The sequence below is a fragment of the Podarcis filfolensis genome (assembly GCF_964270895.1).
Source record: "Podarcis filfolensis genome assembly, chromosome: 9".
In the NCBI taxonomy this organism is placed as follows: Eukaryota; Metazoa; Chordata; class Lepidosauria; order Squamata; family Lacertidae; genus Podarcis; species Podarcis filfolensis.
The window spans coordinates 43486415-43507348 of record NC_139610.1 but is presented as its reverse complement, the minus strand read 5'-3'; the positions used below and the strand labels follow the sequence as shown (position 1 = coordinate 43507348).

Here is a 20934-nt window from a genome sequence, read left to right as displayed (position 1 = left end):
AAGATTATCTGAAAGAGCATAGGTTTATTAATTTATTTTCTAGAGCAGTGGGACTTTTAAGATCAGTTTTTTTAAAAAAAAGGAAGTGAGGGGAAGAACATACCTTTCTGGGTTCTCTACTTCTTCAGTAACAAAATTGAGGTAAAACCTATAAAAGCAAAGTTTAAATCAATTTTATTTATCAATATAGAATTTTTCACATGCAATCTAAATGTCACTTAATACTCATAATAACTCTGTACAGCAGATTAGGCTTTTGAGTACACCTTAGAATCCCCAAAAATCTCCCAGAAAATTGTAAGTGGGCCCCACCCCAGGAAAAGTCAGTTAGGCTACAATCCTATATTCACTCATCTTGAAATAAGTCCCATTGAATTTATTGGGGGGCCTATGTCAGGGAAGACACATACAAGAGTGCACAGTCAAGCTGCCTCATACAAAGTGCAACCACTGGTTCATTTAGATAGCCCTTGTCTTCTGCATTGACCTGAGTAACTCTCCAGGATTTCAGACAGGAGTCTCTTGCAGTCCTACCTCAAGATGCCAGGGATTGAATTTGGGACCCTCTGCATACAAAGCATACGCCAGAGCACTTACATCTATCTCCTTAACATCTATATCATAGATTCCTGCCATGCTCCAAGTTTTAAAAGGGCATCAGTTTGGCTGAGATTTACCTAATAGCATACTGAGCATACAGTGGTCAAGCATTCAATGTAATCCAACCTGTCATTTCACTTACCAGCCTGAGTAGGCATACATTCCTGAATAAAAAGCAAGAGGCAATCCCTTGACACTGGCTGCATTCCCCACAAATGCATCTTTAAAGTGCTGAGTTTCTCCTGAAAGGCAGATTAAAATATATATCAACAATTTACAAAGAGTGCAAATCACCAGCATAATCACCCATGAGATAAATCCATTTATTGTTTTTCTTAAAAAATCATTCTAATTCCAGCTTAGTAATCAGCCCCTCATACTTTAGACCAGAGGTTGTCAACCTGGTCCTTACCGCCCACTAGTGGGCGTTTCAGGATTCTAGGTGGGCAGTAGGGGGTTCCACGGCACAACCTGAATCCTCCTTCCATCGAGCACTGGTGGGCAGTAAGGAGCTTTTACCATCAAGAAAGATGCATTAGTGGGCGGTAGGTATAAAAAGGTTGACTACCTCTGTGTGCTGCTCTGGTTCGCCAGAAGCAGCTTAGTCATGCTGGCCACATGACCCAGAAGCTGTACGCCAGCTCCCTTGGCCAATAAAGCGAGATGAGCGCCGCAACCCCAGAGTCGGTCATGACTGGACCTAATGGTCAGGGGTCTCTTTACCTTTACCTTTTTACCCTTGCTTTAAGTTTAGACAGATGGGACATCAGAAGCATGTGAAGAGAGGCATCCTTCTGTTGGCTGGCTACAAATGAGCACCATCTGGCTACAAATGAACACCATCCACGGACTTCAACAAAGCTCTTGCAACTTTGCAATAAATGTCACAGATCAGGTAGCAGATAACATATACAAGAAGTAACAACTACTGAAACACTGGATACAAAAGTAGTGCCTTCGATAAACAAGGGCATAATCATTCAATCTAATGGCTATACTCTTGCACGCGTTTCACATACTACATGACACACAATAATTAGCAAAAGCCACATTATATTTAAGCAAACAACAGTACCATCAGAACCAACACCTAAGGGTAAACATATTAGAAATAGACCCCAGGAGGTGGCTACAAACATATAACAGGCTGTATGTCCCACAGCTGTTTGGAATATTTACCCTTTTAGCCTAATTCCCAGTGAAGACTGTTTTGAAAGCAGTTATGCTAATTTTTAAGAACAGCTAACAAGAAAACCTACTGACAAAACAATTCCTTCCTGGTGAGTTCCCCAACTTTCTACTTCAGAAGCGGGGTGGGGGGGCGGGGGGCGGGGGGCGGGGGGGCAGAATTCAAAAAACAAACATATGTTTGCTTAAAGCTATATCCACCACAACGTATAACAGAAAATTGTCAGAAAATTTACTATGGGCATTATTCGGACACTGCAAATACAACCTGTAATATTTTAGCAATTTTCTTCCAGCACAGTTAATTTGTTCTCCCTACTATTAATTTACAGTAGAACTGAGGGAGGCCTATTGCTCAATCAAGGCTCAGCTAGAAAAGGAATATATTGACAGTCCCTTCAGTCTAGAAAGATCCAGTGGTGAGCCTGGGTGGGTGGGATCAGTTTGGCAGGCTCTTCATTAAGAAGACTGTCGCGTGAAGTTCAGTGGTACACCAGTGGTTCACCACAGGGAGTAGCCATGCACCTATTCCAGCAGCTCCTGGGGCTTTTCAGCTTCCCTTTTCCTCCTTCATATGCAAAGTAGGCAAATATGAAACTTTCATTTACATTTTGGAACAAACTGCAGTTTTCAATGATGTCCAAATATGGAAAATTGTGAGAAGTTTGTCATAGCATAGTTTCAAATCATGGTTTGTTAATTTACTGCAGCCTATACAAACCATGGTTCTTGTATTTGGATGTAACAGGAAACTGCAGTTTGTTCCAATACAATAACAGTTATTCACATTATATCCATAAAAATGGTTTTAAAAACAGCTGGCACATGGATTATCTTATTAGATTCAAAATAACCCTTAATTAAAAGAATTAGCCATCTGTTTAAACAGCATAGAGGAATAAGCTGAGAAAAGTTTTGAAAGTGAAAGCCAATCAGTGGGAGTATAAACCTGAAGGAAGAAGCTGGAAAATTTTAAATCAAGAGTTTGGCTGTGGTTGGATGTAACTCATAACCACAGTTTAGCATTATGAAAATAACTCTCCATATGCCTTGGTTCACACAATCCTCCTCCTTTCTCGTGGTTAAATGAAGGAACCTGGAAACTTCTACCCTCCTTTTAGATTAACCACAGTTTAGCTTGTTGTGCAGTGAGTTGAAACAAGTCAGATTTAAAAGCTATTGTTTGAACTTGGCTTGTTTCATCTGTCTATAGGCCACTAATCACCATTTGTCTGGGTTTGGATTGCACAAGAAGATGTATTTAAAACCTTTTAAAAGTCAGAGGTTTACACAGACACATCTCTCTATTCAGGCAATGATCGCAGGAATGATCGCAGTTCAAGAAACAGAGTCCAGAGAGGTAGGAGCATTTGAGGAAGGCCTCAAGGGCTGAATTTGCCCCTTCAGCCCTGTTCTAAATTATACAGCAATGAGCATTCAATGGCGCATGCAAACATAAAAGCACACATTTTGCAATGGAATTTGATGAAGGAAAAGCATTGTAGAAGAGTTTTGCGCACAGATTATGTATTGTATTCTAAGTGTGTGTGTTTGTGTGTGTGCATGCGTGTGTGCGTGCGTGCATACACACAGAGACAGCTAAATGGAATACAGTATAAAATAGTTGTTTGAATGCCCTATCGGAAGTTCCGTTCCAGTGCATTTACCCTCCTAATAATTTTTTTGTTGAGAGGAGCCCTTCATTTAAAACATTATGGATCCAGCCTCAATATGCTCTCATCAGCATGCTGCTGTAAATATAAGTTCTTCTCAGCATAGTTCCACTTCCAGTTATTTACATGACAGTATGGAGCTTAAGTTGAACAAGCAGAGACTAATTAAGAGATTTTGCTGGCCTCAGCACTATATGGGTAGGGACAAGGGTGGGAAGGGGGAGATAAAAGCACTTAAAATAGCATTTACTTTTCACTTCATACCTTTAATTAGCTGCATAACTCCAGGGACTATAATTATCAAAATTGCTACGAGCTTGCAAAAGGTTAGGAAAATCTGGATGCGGGCACTCCAGCTGACACTCATGCTATTCAGGACCATTACAATTGCTGGAAGGGGGAAAAGAAGAGAGAATAGTTAAAAGAAAGTGCTACTCATCCCTCCAAAAGCACCATAAGCTTCATCAAGGGAAAGCTTTCCCCAGCATGCATTCTATGCATTTGCAAAAGAAGTGGAGTTACCCTTATAAACGTTTCCTTCATTAGTCTTCTTGCCACACACTTATTTTCATCATCCCACTCTCCTCAACATGCCTTTGCTAAAGCACTCCTCCCCCCCCCCCACCACCACTGCCGTTCTACCAGCCATAAATCTCTTTGCAAGCTTTCAACAGCAGATATTAAAGTTTCTTCCTTCCTGGCAGAACCATTCAGTGTTGATAATTGATGAACTGGTATAACTCAGCCTTTAAACTGAAAATTAATGTCACTTTCCCATTTCAGTTGTAATCTTTGGTTTGATTTAACTGCAGATTTGTATGGCATTGAAAACATTGAACAACGGAATAAAACAATCAGAGCGCCAAATCCTCGCAATTATGGGCCCTGCAAAACATTGCCCTTTGGGCTCAATGTTCACATTCATTTCTTCTCCTAAAGGTTCTGTGTGGTTTCCTCTAGAGAGATGCCTTGGGGAACGTGCATTCAGCAAGGTGGTTATAAGGAACCTTTCAGCTCTCTTAGGGAGCCTGAATTACTTCCATATTCTTAAGTATGAATAAGTACATGAGCAAAAGACTATTACCTACTAAGTTACATCAGTTTTGTATCAGTTCAACTGTAATGACATTCTCCAAAGAAATCTGGGAAATCTGGAAATAATTCCCCAGAGTTTCTTGGGCAGAGGGAATGACTTAAAAAAATATATGTTTCCATCTGATGAATTAATTTGTTTGTTTTCTTGCATCTGTATCCTGTCTTTCTTCCCTTGTAGAACCTAAGGCAGAATTACCTGTGGTTACCAGGTCATCTCCCATCCAGGTACTGACCAGGCTTTAGCAAGCAGGTGACCTCAAGTGCCTTCACATGTCTGAGACACATGCACTTCTCCCTACCCTATTTGCATGGTGATGCAATTACTTGTAGTTGCAATTAATTAATTAATTAATTAATTAATTAATTAATAATATTTACCACTTCACAGACCAGGAATCAAGGCATCTAAAACATTTTTTTAAAAAAACATAAATTTTTTAACCTAAAACACACTGATTTCACCCACCAGGACATTTTGTCAAGCAACCTGCCCGTTACCTGATGTTATTATATATGACATCAGGGATGTCATATGTGATGACTGAGCTAAAAGGTTGTTTGCAAGTACTGCTGATTAGCCAGCAAAGGCATTTACAAGGTGCTTTAAATTTACAAGGTGCCTGATGGTCAACTGATTATCAGTGCTCCAAAGTGAAGCACATGGCTCTCTGCATGAAGGGACAATTAAGCTGACTGAAGAGAACCCTGCACCGCTGAAGCCCCCATAATCAGCTGGGATCAGCTGCACTAGGGAGTTCTCCTTTGGAAACTGCCCAAAGGTCTCATAAAGGGTAAACGCTCTGGCCTGAAGACAAGCACTCCTCCTACACTACATGCTTCTCTGCCTAGTGAACTCCGTGTACCAGTTAAGTAATGTAGGAGGCATTTGGCTCCTTAGACTCAATGGAAGGCACCAAAGGCTCTTGCTACAGGTTCTGTGGTCTCCTCATCTCTGGAGCTCTAGACATGGTCCAGCTTTTTAGCTGGAGACTCTGCAGCCTCTGATGACTTCTGGACTCTGGAGTCGTGACTAACAATAGATATTTGCAGCTTTGAAATTCGGTTTCAACAATTGCCACCTGCACTTGCAGGAAGTTAATCCAGTCCTGACAATGAGCAAATATGCAAACAGTGGTGATTTCTGCCCCCATTTCTGCTTCAGTCAGAATTCTCTAACATCCCTAGTAATTACACTCCTCCTCTGCCATGGTTGCACGGTAGCTACGTTTTTACTTTCTTACAGTCTTCCAAAGTGATGCTAGGCTGAGGGTATTTGGGGAAATTAAAAGGGCAGCTAGATGCTTATAGTGACCAACCAGGGGGAAAAAAGAATTCAGGAAGGCAGGGTAGATACCAGCATGGTCACTGCTAGGATGCTGGGGTCCTGGGAGCTGCCAGGATTCCAGATGCAGATGTAGGGCAAGCAGGAATGAGCAGTGGCATCTGGCTAGCCACAAGAGAGAAAGTAAACACATTGAGCATGGACATCTGCATAGGGAAAGTCTATGCAAGCAGCCTGTCCTTGCTCAGTGCATGAATGGCAGGGCTGAGGATAGCATGCAATGTAGGAACAGGGCAAGTGGTGCAGTCCACCTTGTATTCAACTAGCCAAACTTGGCCCTCCAGTTGTTTTCGGACTACAACTCCCATCATCCCTAGTTAACAGGACCAGTGGTCAGGGGTGATGGGAATTGTAGTCCCAAAACAGCTGGAGAGCCAGGTTTGCCCATCACTGAACTAGAGTAATGTGTGAAGGGGACTAGAGTAATCTATCCTTCATGTATAAATATAAATATATTATATACATTGCAATGTTGCCATGACCAGCTATAAATATAAAGTAGGCAGTCAGATTAAGGAGCTTAAACCAAAGAAACAACAACAACAAAAGCTTTAAAAGACACCAGCCAATCTCCAATTTTTCCAAAACAGAAAAAGGATTACAGGGGGAGAATAACATGTTTAGAAGTTTGCACTGGGCCCAGAGAAGTGATTGTTTGGTTGTTACAAATGTGCATATGATTAAAGATTGATGATTAAAGAAAAGGGCAATTAGTGATCAATCAGTAGCCAAAGAAAGAAAATGTTTGTTTTCTTCCGTCCAGCTACTCATTCAGAATTAACTGGAAGGCTGGGTTAACTGGAAAACCACCATCACATTTACTGCGCAGACAGATTCATGCAGAGTCATGTAGATTAGCAGACACAACAGAAGCCTTGTGAATCTGCCCTGGTTAGATCTATAAATCCAGACTACCCAAGAATGAGGCTGTGAACCTGCATACTAAAAATACTGAACTAGTGTAATGCTTCATATTGCCAGAATATTGATTCACAATTATCGTCACACGTACAGGAATTTTTTATAGGTGTACAGCATGTGGTATTTCTTTACACAACTTGGCCACCAGCTTCCTCAACATGAAACAACAGAGTTCACAACCTCAGGTTTAATTTAACCTTGTGTTTGTTATGTTGAACTATTCTTTAGATTCACAACTGAATACATCCTTGGTTACAATGCCACAAACTAAGGGCCTGTCCACACTTGTCCCGAGTCAAGAAACCTTGGGTCCAAGTGGTTTGCAGTTTGTCCAATGGCTTTCCCCTGTAAAACCTTCTCTTTAGCATGAAATTGGAGTGAACGTCAATCTGGAGAAAACCCAATGAACATTTGCTCCGATTCAATAGTAAGCAGTGGGTTTTCCCAGGGGAAAGCGGGGGGGGGGAGTGTTTACAGAAATATAGATGATCCCTGAAAGAGGTGTGGGAATCCAATGATGATTTGGTGGGAGAGAAGCAGCGACTCAGTAATATGCTGAGGGGGAAAGACATTAAACTGCAATATCTGTTAGCAACACAGTTCTTTCAGGCTAATTGCACAATGATATATAGGCTGACAAGAAGCCATGGTGAAGTATATGAAAGGACTTTAAACACCGACTTGGTCTTTTAAAGGAAAGATCAGAATAAAGAGAGTTCAGCTTCTCTGCCTTGAACACAGTTATACAACTCAGGGATGAATGAGTAATCCAAGCATCTTTGCTCCTATGAGCACTTAGTAGCAACATTTCAATACAGCGACCTGCCTTGCAGAAATATGTGCTTGATTTTCCGTTAGTTAATAGCCAGCAAGAACCTGAGTTATGTGGATGACAAAAGTTCACACAGCATCTTGTGGCCTCCTTTCTGAGCAGTCCAAGGAATGAATCATAAATCACTCTTCTTAAGTGAGTCATGCTTATTGCAATGAAAAAGCCAGCATCTGTTTGAGAACAGTTTATCAGTATTTATAGCAAGGCTTTATTGTAAGTTCTGCCATGTTCAAACTGGTCGTGAGGCTGCCAGCCTGTTTTGTGGCTGCTCTGTTGTGGCTTTGTAGTTAGTCATAAAAAGAGGGTAAAGGTGTCATTTAATATTACAGCACATGGGGTTTGCTTTTATAACTGCATCTGTGTGTTCATACACCTGCAAAGTTTGCACAATCTTCCTAAGTTTAATGTGGAGTGTGGGTGTATATGTTAAACTAAAAAACCAAGGTAGGGGTACAAAGAATTACATAAATATATTTATGGAAGTATGAAAAGTATGGAATGGATATGGAATCTCATATGTGTCAATTTTGTATTTAAAGATATGTATGGGGCACTGCAAAAAAATAGAGCTACTTAACATTTATAAATATAGTGATTTTAATCTATTATAATAACATTTTCTATCACAAATATACAAATAAAAAAAATTAAACACATTTTGATATTTTTGTGAGCCAAAAACTGTATTGCATGATTCACAGAACTGCAAAATTGCGGGGGGGAGGGGGAATATGTACTGATCTGCACATGGGTCAAGGAAGTGAAGATCAGGACAGAACAGCACAAATTGGAATTTACAAAAATTGAATTCATCAGGCATCCAAACAGAAGTACTGCTTGTGGAAGTTTGTCTGACTATGGAGGTGGTATTCAGACTATTCTAGACAGAATCTGACTTGTCCTAAAGGATCAGGATTGATGTCTTGTTGCGGGGGAAGGGTAGAGTCTGACTGATCCACCCCAAGCTGCTTCTGTGGCACATTCACCAATGGAAGATCATGCACCAATTGCAACTGCCTCTGGATAAGGACATTCTAGATACAGTAATTCATGTGCTGACAATCTGAACTACAACTCCCATCAACCTTGACTATTGGCCACAAGAGCTGAGGCTTATGGGAATTGTAGTCTGACAACATCTGGAGAGCAGCAGCTTGGAAATCCCTGGTTTATCTTAGTGGGTCTCCTGTTTATTCTAATTCTCAAACCATTATCTTAGCTCAGCAAGTGATCCATAGCAAACTCCCAATCCCAGTTCATTAGAGGTAATGGTGCTGTTACCTCAAGGGACCCAGATAGTGCTTCTTCTTGCCTGTGTGCTCAAAGCAGGGCTGACATTCTACTGTATTTGGTGATCAGTATTTTATTCTCCAAGGGCAAATAGGCTTGCCCTGCAGGGTTTAGCATGCCTCATCCTGGAGTCATTCCAGTTCACCTTACTATAATTGCTTCTTCATGCACATCTTTCAGTGTCTCTCCTGACAGCCTTGTTCTCAAAGCGCTTCCTAAAAGAGACTCCATTCTGAAGCAGCAACTCCTCCAGCTCACTCCCAGGCTCTCATTTGGTCTCCATGCCAACCACTTGCTGTTAACTCCTATCTCCCTCCTCAGGTGACATTATTTTAGGAGGACTCCACCTTTCTGCCATACTGATTCTTTCTTTTTAATTAAGGCACATATGGTAATCCTGGTTTATCTCAAAGATTGCCCCATTAAATTAATTGTGATGAAATCCCATTCCAAATTATACACACATTGTGGTCAAATTAAAAACACTAGGCAAATGTTTACAATGGAATCCTTTCCTGCATCCAGCCACCAACGCTGTCCCAGGGGCAAATGCAGGATCAAACATCTGTTTTACTATTATCTTTCCATGAAATATTTTCCACATTAACCTCTAAAGCTCATAACTTTAATTCAATTACTTAGATAGAGCCTTTAGATTTTAACATAATTAAGAGAGAAATAAGGTGGTCAGGTATTGATTCTCTCTCCACGTTTTGGGTTGGTGGAAAAGCACACTCACAAATAACTTTGGGACCTGGAAGTTCAAGGACAATCCAACTGAAGAAAATGCAAAATGAGTGCATTTCCTTGTGTAACTAGAATTGTCTTGCATGACTTCACTCCTTCTTGATGCCTTTAATTTCCTTTCTAATGTGGGGTCTGGCTGCCTGTTTGTAATATCTGTTAATATAAGGGCCCAGCTTACTATTTCGGCATATTCTTAGTACAAAGAGTTCTGTAATAGATAGATAAACTATATGTGCAGCAGCTGGAAAACAGAAATTGAAGATTTGCCCTTTTGCTCACTTGTTAGGCAATGTCGCTTGCACAGGACGTAATTATGTAATTTCCAAAAGATGTAATCTAGGGATCCAGATTTATTCACACTTAGTGTAGGTCAATTGACATCAATGGAACATATATCAAGCCCTAACTTAAGTTCCATTGATTTTAATGGATCTGTTCAAAATATAGCTTCCAGTTCTTTTCATTTCTCCTACAGATGTTGTTAATAAAATGTGGCCCTAGTTCATCCAATCTTGGGTCCAGTTGCCATGATATTAAGTCAATGCAATATTGCAGTCTTGTGGCAAAGGGATATGTGGAACAAGGGGATTTCTGAGATATATCCAGACTCAAGGTTTGACTTTCTATGTCAAACCCAAGAAGATTTAATTGTGCTCAACAGAGGATGGCCAGAGGTTGACTTTAGAGCAGTGTTGGCCAACCTTAGGTCTCCAGCTGTTTTTGGACTACTACTCCCATCATCCCTAGTTAGAAGGGCCAGTGGTCAGGGATGATGGGAATTGTAATCTAAAAGCAGCTGGAGACCCAAGGTTGGGAAACACTGCTTTAGAGCACATGTGGAATCTATGTTGTGTAGTGGCCGCCATAAAAAGACCAAAATCATCTTTATGCCAAGTGGCCATGCTCTCTTCATGACCTGAATACATTAATATTTCAGACCTTACTGGATTCAGTTACAGTCACCTTTTTCATATTCAGTCTCACCCCTATATCAAGTGTCTGCATAATTGCTGAGGCTTGGGAAGAAGATAAATGTGTGAAAACTGGAGCAAATACTGAAGCATCTGTCAGCTGCCACATTGGTCAACAAACAACTGATATTCAATAATATCAAAGGTCACAGAAAAGACTGAGTATCCATAGCCCATAATTTGCACTGCTGACCTCCAAATACTGAACACTGACTAGGCTCATAATCAGAGGTTTAATACTCTACTGACAAAGGAAACTTCACCACCATGGGGCCTGGAATACTGTGTCCCCCAGGTGCACCTGTGACTATAAGGTGACCCACTCATTTCACTCTACACTAAACGGGAAGGTTAAGTGTGAGAGTGAAAAATATCGCAGGTTTGTATTACTGGCCCTTGAAAGTGCATAAGCAAGTACTGCCCAGCATAGGCCTAGCTTTTCTCAATTAGTCTTCATCTGTCTGGACACACCAATCCATCTCAACTAGTTAAATAGCTGGTTCCTCCCAGTCTACAATAGTAGGCCATAAACTCTGCAGTGCTAAACAAGCCACAAAATTTCAGACTCTGCAGCTGAGCTAATGTTTGCCAACCACTAACATGTGTTTTGTTTTTCCAGGCAATCTAAAACAATCCAGGTGTCATGTGCCAAGTGTCCCACATCTTGGATCATAAAGAATAGACATCATTTCCCTGTTGCCTGCACCATCATGACAGCGGGCCAGAAAGACAGAGCTATTTTATTTCAGCAAGAAGCTGCCTTAGGAGATTTAGGGATGAAAGCTCTGAGTCTGACAGATTCAGTAATTCCAGTTACAGATTTCACCTATCTAATAAGTATCATTGCCGTAACTGGTCAGTTCTCTAGTCTGAACAAAAGGTATCAGCCAGCTGCTGCTTTCTGCATTTGTACCTTGCCTTGCCTACCCTGCTTGGTTCTTTTTCACCCCTTACCATACCTCACAAGAAAAGCCTTACCCAGCCACTGCAACTCAAACTCCTAGCAAGAGTGTTTGATTTCATATTGTCTCTTTCCCACTCTCAAATATAGACCTCTTGTTGATATTTTCCTCCATTTGGCCCAACAAAATCAGAAATTCATTCATATATCCCATCATTTTAGGGATTTAGTATGGTCATCATGAAGTATCTCTCGGAACAGTCTATTTTAAGACTATTAAAACAATTTGGTTACAAATTCACATTTTTAATTTGTCTCATATGAGTTGTATTAATTGAGTGCAGAATTTATTCTTGTTTTCTTCTGCCTATCACCTGCTTCAGCCCATTTCTCCTAAAAACTGATACTTACTGATTCCCATAGCTGTAATCAGTTTAATAGCAAGGTCTGGGATTTCACACTGGATAAAAAATGGTTCCAACATGTAACGTCCAAATGCCAGAGAAATCACTGCTGTGGCAGCAGGTCTGCAATAGAGAAAGAAAGGGGGGAAAGGCTGGTCAATTTACTGGTGGATATGGGGATTATTTATAGTATACATACCTACATGACATGTCAGGCTGTGTCAAATATATTACACATGCCAAATTTCTGGTGAATTTTCATGAATGCAAACTGATGTGGAAACATAACATTTAAAATATGTGAAGCTGAGAGAAACAGAAATTAGTGAACAGTCTAGTAATGTGAAAACTGTAACATCAGAAAATATAACTCACACAACTATTGTGACTACCCTTCTGCCAAGCAGAAAAACTTTTTTTGCACTCTTTTAAAAAATGATTTTTTTTTCATTTATGAAATTCATTTAAACAGGAACAAGTTCTTTTGTTCTCCCTTTTGTGCTCTTGGTAGCTGTGATTCCTGTGCTTTTGGGACTTTTTCTTGGCTCATAATCTTGGGGTTTTCATAAGTGTCATTTCTACATTTTGTGACGGTCACAGTCACCAGGCCTTATTAAAATGAGGAACTATCCCTAAAGAAACTTACTTTGCACAAAAATCTACAAGCAGAGGAAACCGATTGCTATAAACAATTGCTGGAATTCAAATACGTAGAATTCAAATACATAGAATGTATGCCAACACTATAGGGCATGGTGTTTCATAACCGTGGCTTGGTGTGATGTTAGAATTGGTTCCTGCTCTAAACCAATTCTGGTTTAGACCCTTTTCTAAAACAAAGCAAGAACATATGTTGTGGAATCCAGCTCCCAAAATCCCTAGTCAACATCCCTAGCCAATGGTCAAGATAGCAGTTGTAGTCCAACATCTGTAGGGCAGCATATTGACTAACCCAGCTACATTCGGTGGAGGAAGTGTGTCGAGTATCTTGAGAAACTAGAAACCATAGCTAGAAGTGTCTTTGCAAACTGATTTGGCTAGGTGGAAGCTGAGACAGGCAAGTGAGAGGTAATATTACAGTCCAAGGACAAATTCCAGCTAGGCAAAGGTACTCAAGAACTGTATGAAGAACAGGAGAATCAAGTCAATGGCCCATCTAGTCCAGCATTGTGCTGTCACAGCGGATGTTCAGATGCTCATGGAAAACCTTCAAGCAGGGCCCATGCACATGCATGGCTCCCAGGACCTTGGAGGCAGCGCATAGGCATTGTGGCTAGTAGCCACTAATGGCCTTATCGTCCAATAAGAGAACTGGGCAGCAGGGCTGTCTTAAGCATATCCAGCACCATGGTGCAAAGATCCCTCCGGTGCTCCCCCCCCCCCCGGCAACTCCAAAACAAGGGAGGGGACAGTGGAAAATATCCTCTGCCTCCTCCACCGCCCCGATCCCTGGCATGGCGGTGGCGATCAAGCAGGAAAACGTGCTGGCGGACATGCTCTCTGGCGTTGGGGTGCTCGAGAAGGCAGCCCGGGAAGGCTGCACAGCGCCTTTTGCCAGGAAGCAGGAGGAGGACAACGACCAGGAGTAGAGCCGTCTTTAGCAGATGCAGAGGCTTGGGAGGGAAGCTGCACACAGCTTCTGCGGGCATCGCTCTCCTCCTGCGGAGGCTCTGGGAAGGAAGCTGCATGCCCGCCAGCCATATAGTTGGCGGGGCACAGCTGGTGGCCGTGCAGGGAAAGGGAAGGCTGCTGGCAAAACCGTGCAGCTCCCCCACTTGCTAGGGTGCCCCTGAGAGGCCGGCGCCCTGGCGCAACAAACCACTAGCACCAATGGGAAAGACGGCTCTGCTGGGCAGGGTCCTCAGAGTCAAAATGACACCTGAAGAGTTGCATTCAGGCTGAAAATGATTCCCCATTAAAGCTATTTTGAATGTAGAAGCAGAGAAAGAGTTAAGCACCTCAATCCCTGCCCACTTCTTTGCTCCAAATTCCAGGCTCACAAAACTGCTTTTCTTTATGAAAACAAAGCCAGGATTGGGGCTCTCGTATATACATTGCATATACTATGCTAAAGTACTTGACTCATCCTTTAAAAAAATAAATAGATGCCAAATTTATTGACACAACACCAATCAATTTATAGCAGAAACTTCAAGCATTATTTTGGCAGGGGAGGCACTCTTGATAACTGCAGATCTGGACAAGCATGTATCCCACGATGCATGCCATATTGTGGCTTGAAAGGATCTTGCCTTTATTTGTTTTGTGTTGGGTGTGGATTAACACTTGCTAATCAATTCAGTGTGTTCCCAGGAGAGTGACGCACCTCGAATACATATCCCATTCAGAGTGACTGAGCACAATTGTTGTTAACCAAATCCTTTATTGCTACAGCTTGTTACGTAGGCGTATGAAGCAATAAGAACAACTAAAATAAGCTGCGTAAATACATGGGACATGGGGCGGGAGAGGGAGAGGGAGAGGGAGAGGAAATGAGAACGCATGTTTGTTTCACTTGTATGGATTATCTTTAGTAACACAAGCTCCTCAGATTCAGAATTACAGTAACTGCATCCACAAGCTAAACTGCCTACAGATAAACCTGTTAGCTCCCACAGGTGCTCAAACTGTATTTGTTGTGATATGAGAGCTATTTTAAACAGCATAGTAAACACTGAGCAATTCACATAACATAACGAGGCATTGTGCTTATTTACTAAGCCAACTGGCAGTGTAAATTGTAGGTTAACAATGTTGTAAATGGGCCACTAAGACTATAAAAATGGAATCTCTTGGGCCAGGGGGCGGGAGAACTTGTAGGTTGAAACCAGTTTAGCCAGCTCTACTTCTTTTTCACGCAGGGAATAAAGTGTTAGAGGAAGTGCAATATTTTCAGATCACCCTGGGGCAACAGAACACAATTTCAGTCTAACATAGATTTTCACATTTTACTAAAAGACACCTACAAGTGAAGCTTTAAATTTGTTCAGGACCACTCCAGATCTTGCTCCTGAACACCCATCAGTCGCCCTCTTCCTTGTCACCATTTGGTGTATATTGTGATCTAAAACACTGTGCCCACCCACAGAGTTCCCACAGCCTGCCATGCCCAACCCACTGGAATTTCCAGTGGGGCTCCCTTTTATAAGAGAAAGCAGGGCATTGATTTACAGCTTCTTTTCTACCAAAGACTCCAAGGCAGGGTTTAGAAATATTACTACATAGTCAATACTATATTTAAGTAGAATAGAGGCACGAAGCATACTGAAATGTTAGCCCTAGCCATATTTGCCACAATGCTAGACTTTGCATGCATACAATTCCATGTGCAATAGACACATGGGAGGGTTCTTTCATATTGTATAGCCCCATCTGACCAAATTTGAATCAAGCGCAGGTGTGCATGTCTCATGGATGCACCAGGGGAGTTGCTGGAAAATGATTACTACCTGCAAGTAAGTTTCATAAAAGCCAGCAGACACTGTGATTTATTGGGGGGAAATTACAAGGCTTGGATAGTTTTAAACAAAAATTACGATGCAACATGAGGTCTGGGTATTATTAATGTTCTGCTTCAGCTTTTTAGAGCAAACAAAATTAAGCATTTTTTATTTTTTAAAATATTGCTTTTTAGAGTTTCTTAATTTTTACAACTTAACAACTAGCGGTCCAACTATGTCACAAAGGAAAATCTTGGGAAGCAAGAACAGGAAGCACAAACTAAGGGACAGAACACAGCTGGACTATGTCCATGCACACCATATTTTTAATTGATTTTTGACTTTCAAAAGCATACTGGGAGTACAAGACAACAAAACAAAAGATGCAGACAGAATTGACTTACCGTATAATGAGCAGTTCCACCCACACTCTTACAAAAGCAGGTAGAGGGCCAAAGGCTTCTAGAATGTATGTATAATGCCCACCAGATTTCTTTATGCTTGTGCCCAGTTCAGCATAACAGAGTGCACCTGCAAAATTATAATTAATATTAAGGCATCATTTCTGAAAGATAGCCATGCTTATCTATAATGAATAGTCAGCCTCATTCATTTTATTAGCATACATGTAGCCCAATGGCATTTGCTTACATTCATGCTCCACGCCCCATGAAAACTACACAAGGCCTATTCATGCAAATGCTTCAGGAGATTTATTTTTTAAAAAACTTATTTATTGACTTAACTTCTGACAATGGATGGCATCCAACTAAGGCACACCCAGAGTAGATCCACTGAGATTCATGGACTTAAGTCCATTGGTTGGACTAGATGATCCACGGATCCCCTTCCAATTCTATGATTTTTTTTACAGCAGTACCTCGGGTTACATACGCTTCAGGTTACACACTCCGCTAAACCAGAAATAGTGCTTCAGGTTAAGAACTTTGCTTCAGGATAAGAACAGAAATTGTGCTCCGACGGCGCGGCAGCAGCAGGAGGCCCCATTACCTAAGTGGTGCTTCAGGTTAAGAACAGTTTCAGGTTAAGTACGGACCTCCGAAACAAATTAAGTCCTTAACCCAAGGTACCACTGTATTTCAATGGGACTTCTCTGGGTATGACTAAACAACACAATCCTAACCAAATCTACTCTGAAGTCAGACCTGGTTGAATTCAACAGGGCTTACTTCCAGATAAGTGGGGTTAGGATTGCTCAGTTTATTTTGAATCACAATCCAGCAACTGTGTGCAAACATCCCTTTCCAACCAGGACTAGAAGTCCTGTAGTTGGTTGTGTTACTTCATGCAATTAACTGTGGGTGCCCTGACCCTCTGCAGACAGTTGGCCATTATTCAAATTGTCTTGGAAAAGGGAGGACTTGTGATTAGGAGACAAAATACAGTCAACAATTTATATTAATCTGGGTGTTATTAGTTTTTTGAATAGAGTTCCATTCATAATCCATGCAATCCATAATCAATCTAAATCAGTAGTAAAATTGTCACAGGGAATCATCTTTCCTTTTACTGGAGATTTTTATCAATGGTTTGCATTAACATTATTTCATAATTTCACTGAATATTCTGATGGCTACTTGTGAGCATTTCAGTCTCTCTGTTTTTACATTTAAATGTATTTATTAAAGCATCACATCTAAGGGCCACCAGAGCATTTAAATAGGCCTGATAAAGTCACTTGCATCTCAAATTTTATTTCTTTTCGCTTCAATCTACATAACGGTTAGCAGACCAATTTTGTATATACAGATAGTGGAATTATTTAACATATGCCAATCAACATAAGCTCCTTTTCTGAGGAAAAAGTCAGTGCTATCTGAAAGTTCTCCTCTAAAATTAACTTCAAAGAATTGCATTTAAGGGTTACACAGCTACCTGTGCTTTGTTTTTTTATTTAAGAATTCTGCAACTGGATCTCTTATTGCATAATCCATGAGGAAGAAGAGTGGAAGATGAAACAGTGTGAAGGCAGTGTCTATCAAATTGTTGTCAAAGCTGTGCAGAGAACACTAAGAGGACCTTTACTGGCCAAATACTTTTAAGAGAATTTAGCACAAAAATGTAAATTTACGCGTTTACATTTTATTTCTTCTGTTCCAATCACATCACTCCCGGACACTGATGCTCTATTAGCCCAGATGCTGATGCTCAATTAGAACGTAGCATAAACAGAAACAAAATCCATCTCCTGTACTAGTTAAAATGAAATTATTTTGAGGCTGACCCTTACGCTGGCCCTGTAGATTATTGTTGGCCCAACAGCTATACGTTCTGATTCTGTTCAAAATGTTTTGCAAGGGCGGATAAAGCCTTGTCTCTGATCTTTCAAGTGCACAGTAAGTTGACACAGGGCAACCTTCACATATTCCACTTCTTGAGCAGAGATTTTTTTACTCCCCTCTCATTTGCCCACTGTTCCTAATACCAGAAAATAAGTCGTCTAGGCTAATAGTAATACCTAAGGTCATGCGGGACTTCAGCTTCTTTGAGATTAACTTATTAAGGCAATCAAGAGGCCCATTCTTTGATAGATTTAGAGGTTCTGGATATGACCAGGCTATTTCTTCATCTATATAGATGATAAATGTTATAAAGTCTTTTTTAAAATTGGAATATCATTTTTTTTAAAAAAAGTTTTAAAAACCTGGTATATACATTGGCCATTTAGTCTTAAACGGAGAGCTCCAGAATCTATTTTCACTCTGCAATCCTATATATGTCTACTTCAAAGTAAGCTCCAGCAAGATCCCTGGTAAATAAGTATAGGATTTCAATTTTAATATCCATGCTCAAACTACAGATGCCATTATCAAGATAATAGCTTTTCTAAACATTAGCAGAATGTCTGGCTTTAAGATTAAGGGTTAGAAGTGAGGGGTTCCAAGTCATCATTCAAACGAGATTTTGATTTAATATTTTTTAAAGAAAAAAATCAAATTAGCTAGAGCAGTGGTTCCCAATTGGTAGTCTGCACAACTGACCCAAGGGGGTCCATGGCATTTTCACAGAACAAAAAAACACCATAGAGATATCAAAATTTTCAAAAGTATGGGGTCCATGGCTTGGCTTTTGAAAAACAGGTGGTCCACAGTACTTAGCTAATTAGGGATCACTGAGTTAGAGTGCTCCTGTTTTATTCCCTTCTTCCTGCCACCAGAGAGTTCAAAAGAAGTTTAGTTCATGCAAAAGTAGAATCTAACCAATGGGGAACTAGGTCAATCTAGGTGTACATTTCGCAGGTGTTCTTCCAACCAAGCGGTACACCTCCCCCAGCTGCCAGCCCCTCTGTGAGTGTGCTCCTACCTGTTCTTTGAAGCTTAAACTGAAAACCAACACAAACAGCAAACTTTATGATGTGATAAAGGAGACTTCTCTCTGCAATTCCTTCAGGGAGTCGTAAAAAATACAATTTTGGTCTTAAAGTCCTGCTGTACCGAGTTTCGCATGGCAATCTTTGCAACTTACAGTGGTTGCCAAGCGGCAAAATAACCCCCAAAATACCGAAGCAGTGTTAGTTCTGGGTCTCAAATCAGGCTTTTGATCTCCAGTATCAAACTTTTGTCTCTTTTGTGATTTTTTAAATCCACCTGCCGCCCCCCAAGGATCAATTATAAACTTTCACAAACTTACCAAAGAGTGAAAGGATGCCACAGAAAGTCCAGACAGTCAAGGACATTCCCACGCTGCCTGTGTTCTGGAGGATTCCTTTGGGAGAGATGAAGATTCCTGCTCCAATGATAGTGCCAATTATAATAGAAATCCCTCTCAGTAAAGTTACTTTCTTCTTCAAAATCACTTTGTCTCCCTCGGCTGCCTTGGTCTTGCACTTGGAGGGCAACTTGCCGTTAGATTGCTCCTGCAGGTAGCTGCCATTACAGACTACCGGTCCGGGAGGCTTCCTAAACATGCTTCAGTGCTACCAGCACTCTCCAAGAATGAATGTTTTGTAAAACTCTCCAACAGGCACTTTCGTTCCTCTCTCTGCCTTTGTCTAGCTAATTGCTTCTACAGAGAGAGAGAGAGAGAGAGAGAGACATTCACTGCCTGTAGCCTTTCAACCCACCTGTGCCAACAGGTATAAAATTCTTCAGGTGTCTTTTACTTTTCCCTGCTATCTCAGTGCTACAGGAACACCTGCCCTTTCACACACAGCTACTACCTTGGTGCTGTTCTTTCACTGGAAGCCAGCTCAGCTTCCGCATGGTCTTGTATATAAGCTCCTGTCATACCAAGTTACTCTTGCTGAGTGATGATGATGCAAATTCTCCAGGTTTGCATCAGCCATAGGAGAGGGCTCTGCTTCTGGCATTACTCAGCACTTTTCCCCGTCACGGTAGCAGGATGTTGCACAACTCACATGAGTCCCATTCAACAAAGGCAGGAGTCCTAAGCGATTTCTAGTAAGCAACTTACTATATCAGCACACGCCCAAATATTTAAAGAGACTCCTAATGAGAAGCAAATGCCTGTTTTCAAAATACAGAGCGGGGAGGAAACAGAGCAAAGACAATGTGGCAGTTTTTGTTTATTTCCAAATACTTTTTTCCCCCACCCCAGCTATCATATGGCAACATAGATTGTATGCATTCTTTACTATTTTTGGTTTGGACCTAATTCAATTGTATTTTTGTTTGGACCCAATTCAACATTTTGCATAAAGAGCATGTACATTCACATTCAAGAGCACATGCTGGCCTCTTTGGTTGCCCCATGTTGCCTAGCAACGCAGTCAGTTCCAGCAAGTTGTGTCTATGCTCCTATAATTCCATGATTTTAACATTCATTTTCTTCCTGGAATTAATCATCCCCCCCCCGATCCTTCAATAATGAAAAGACTAAGTTGTTGTTGATCTCACACCAGTGGCTGTTGGCAATTATAGTCTCTTCTTGTAAGTATTGTCAGAGTGGAGACAGCATTCCTGAATGCAGTGGAAGCAGGATCCTTGTGCTCTCTCAAGCATATTTGTCCCAAGCATAATAACAGTCCTGTGGTCTGAGCTGCTAGAAAGGCAGAACTGAAGAGGGGCCCTGGAGCACACAAAAGAACAGCACACAAAAGAAAATGAACACAGCTATGCTATCACGGTACTATGACTTGAGGTGAGGGCAGGGTGTCTCAGCACCCAGGCATCACATTTGATAACAGGACCCTATACGGTGCATTTCTCACCAATGGTCAATGACATTTGGTTCCTGAACATTTGAAATGGCCTTAAGGATTGGTTGCAGATGTAAGTGGTTTGGCGCTGGTGTTGGGCTGGATCCTTAATCTAAGTGGATGGGGGTTGGGGGGCCCCACTCCAAAAAATCAGGGTATCCCGTTTAAGGGTTCGAGGGGTTGCATCTGTCCAGACACCCCAGAAGGGGCCATGGCACCCCAATGATGATCTTGGGGCAGTCACCCCAATTTGATGTACTTCATAACATGGGCAGCTGCCCCCCATCAATAAAAAAAAATACAAATCAATACAAATCTGAGGTTCTGCCCCCCCCCCAGCAAAAATTCTGG

At 41.2% G+C, this 20934-nt stretch overlaps 1 protein-coding gene across 1 annotated transcript in view; it reads right to left on the bottom strand.

Annotated features, from left to right (window-relative positions):
• Positions 1–19858, bottom strand: part of SLC7A11 (solute carrier family 7 member 11) — a 52729-nt gene extending 32871 nt beyond the window's left edge. The window contains exons 1-6 of the mRNA XM_083571481.1: positions 19056–19858; positions 15809–15935; positions 11972–12087; positions 3726–3851; positions 743–842; positions 104–148 (exon numbers count right to left, since the gene is read on the bottom strand). Of these exons, the coding sequence (XP_083427607.1) occupies positions 104–148; positions 743–842; positions 3726–3851; positions 11972–12087; positions 15809–15935; positions 19056–19332 (791 nt within the window). The 5' untranslated portion in view covers positions 19333–19858. The remainder of the gene's footprint in view (positions 1–103; positions 149–742; positions 843–3725; positions 3852–11971; positions 12088–15808; positions 15936–19055) is intronic.
• Between the last annotated feature and the right edge of the window lie 1076 nt (positions 19859–20934).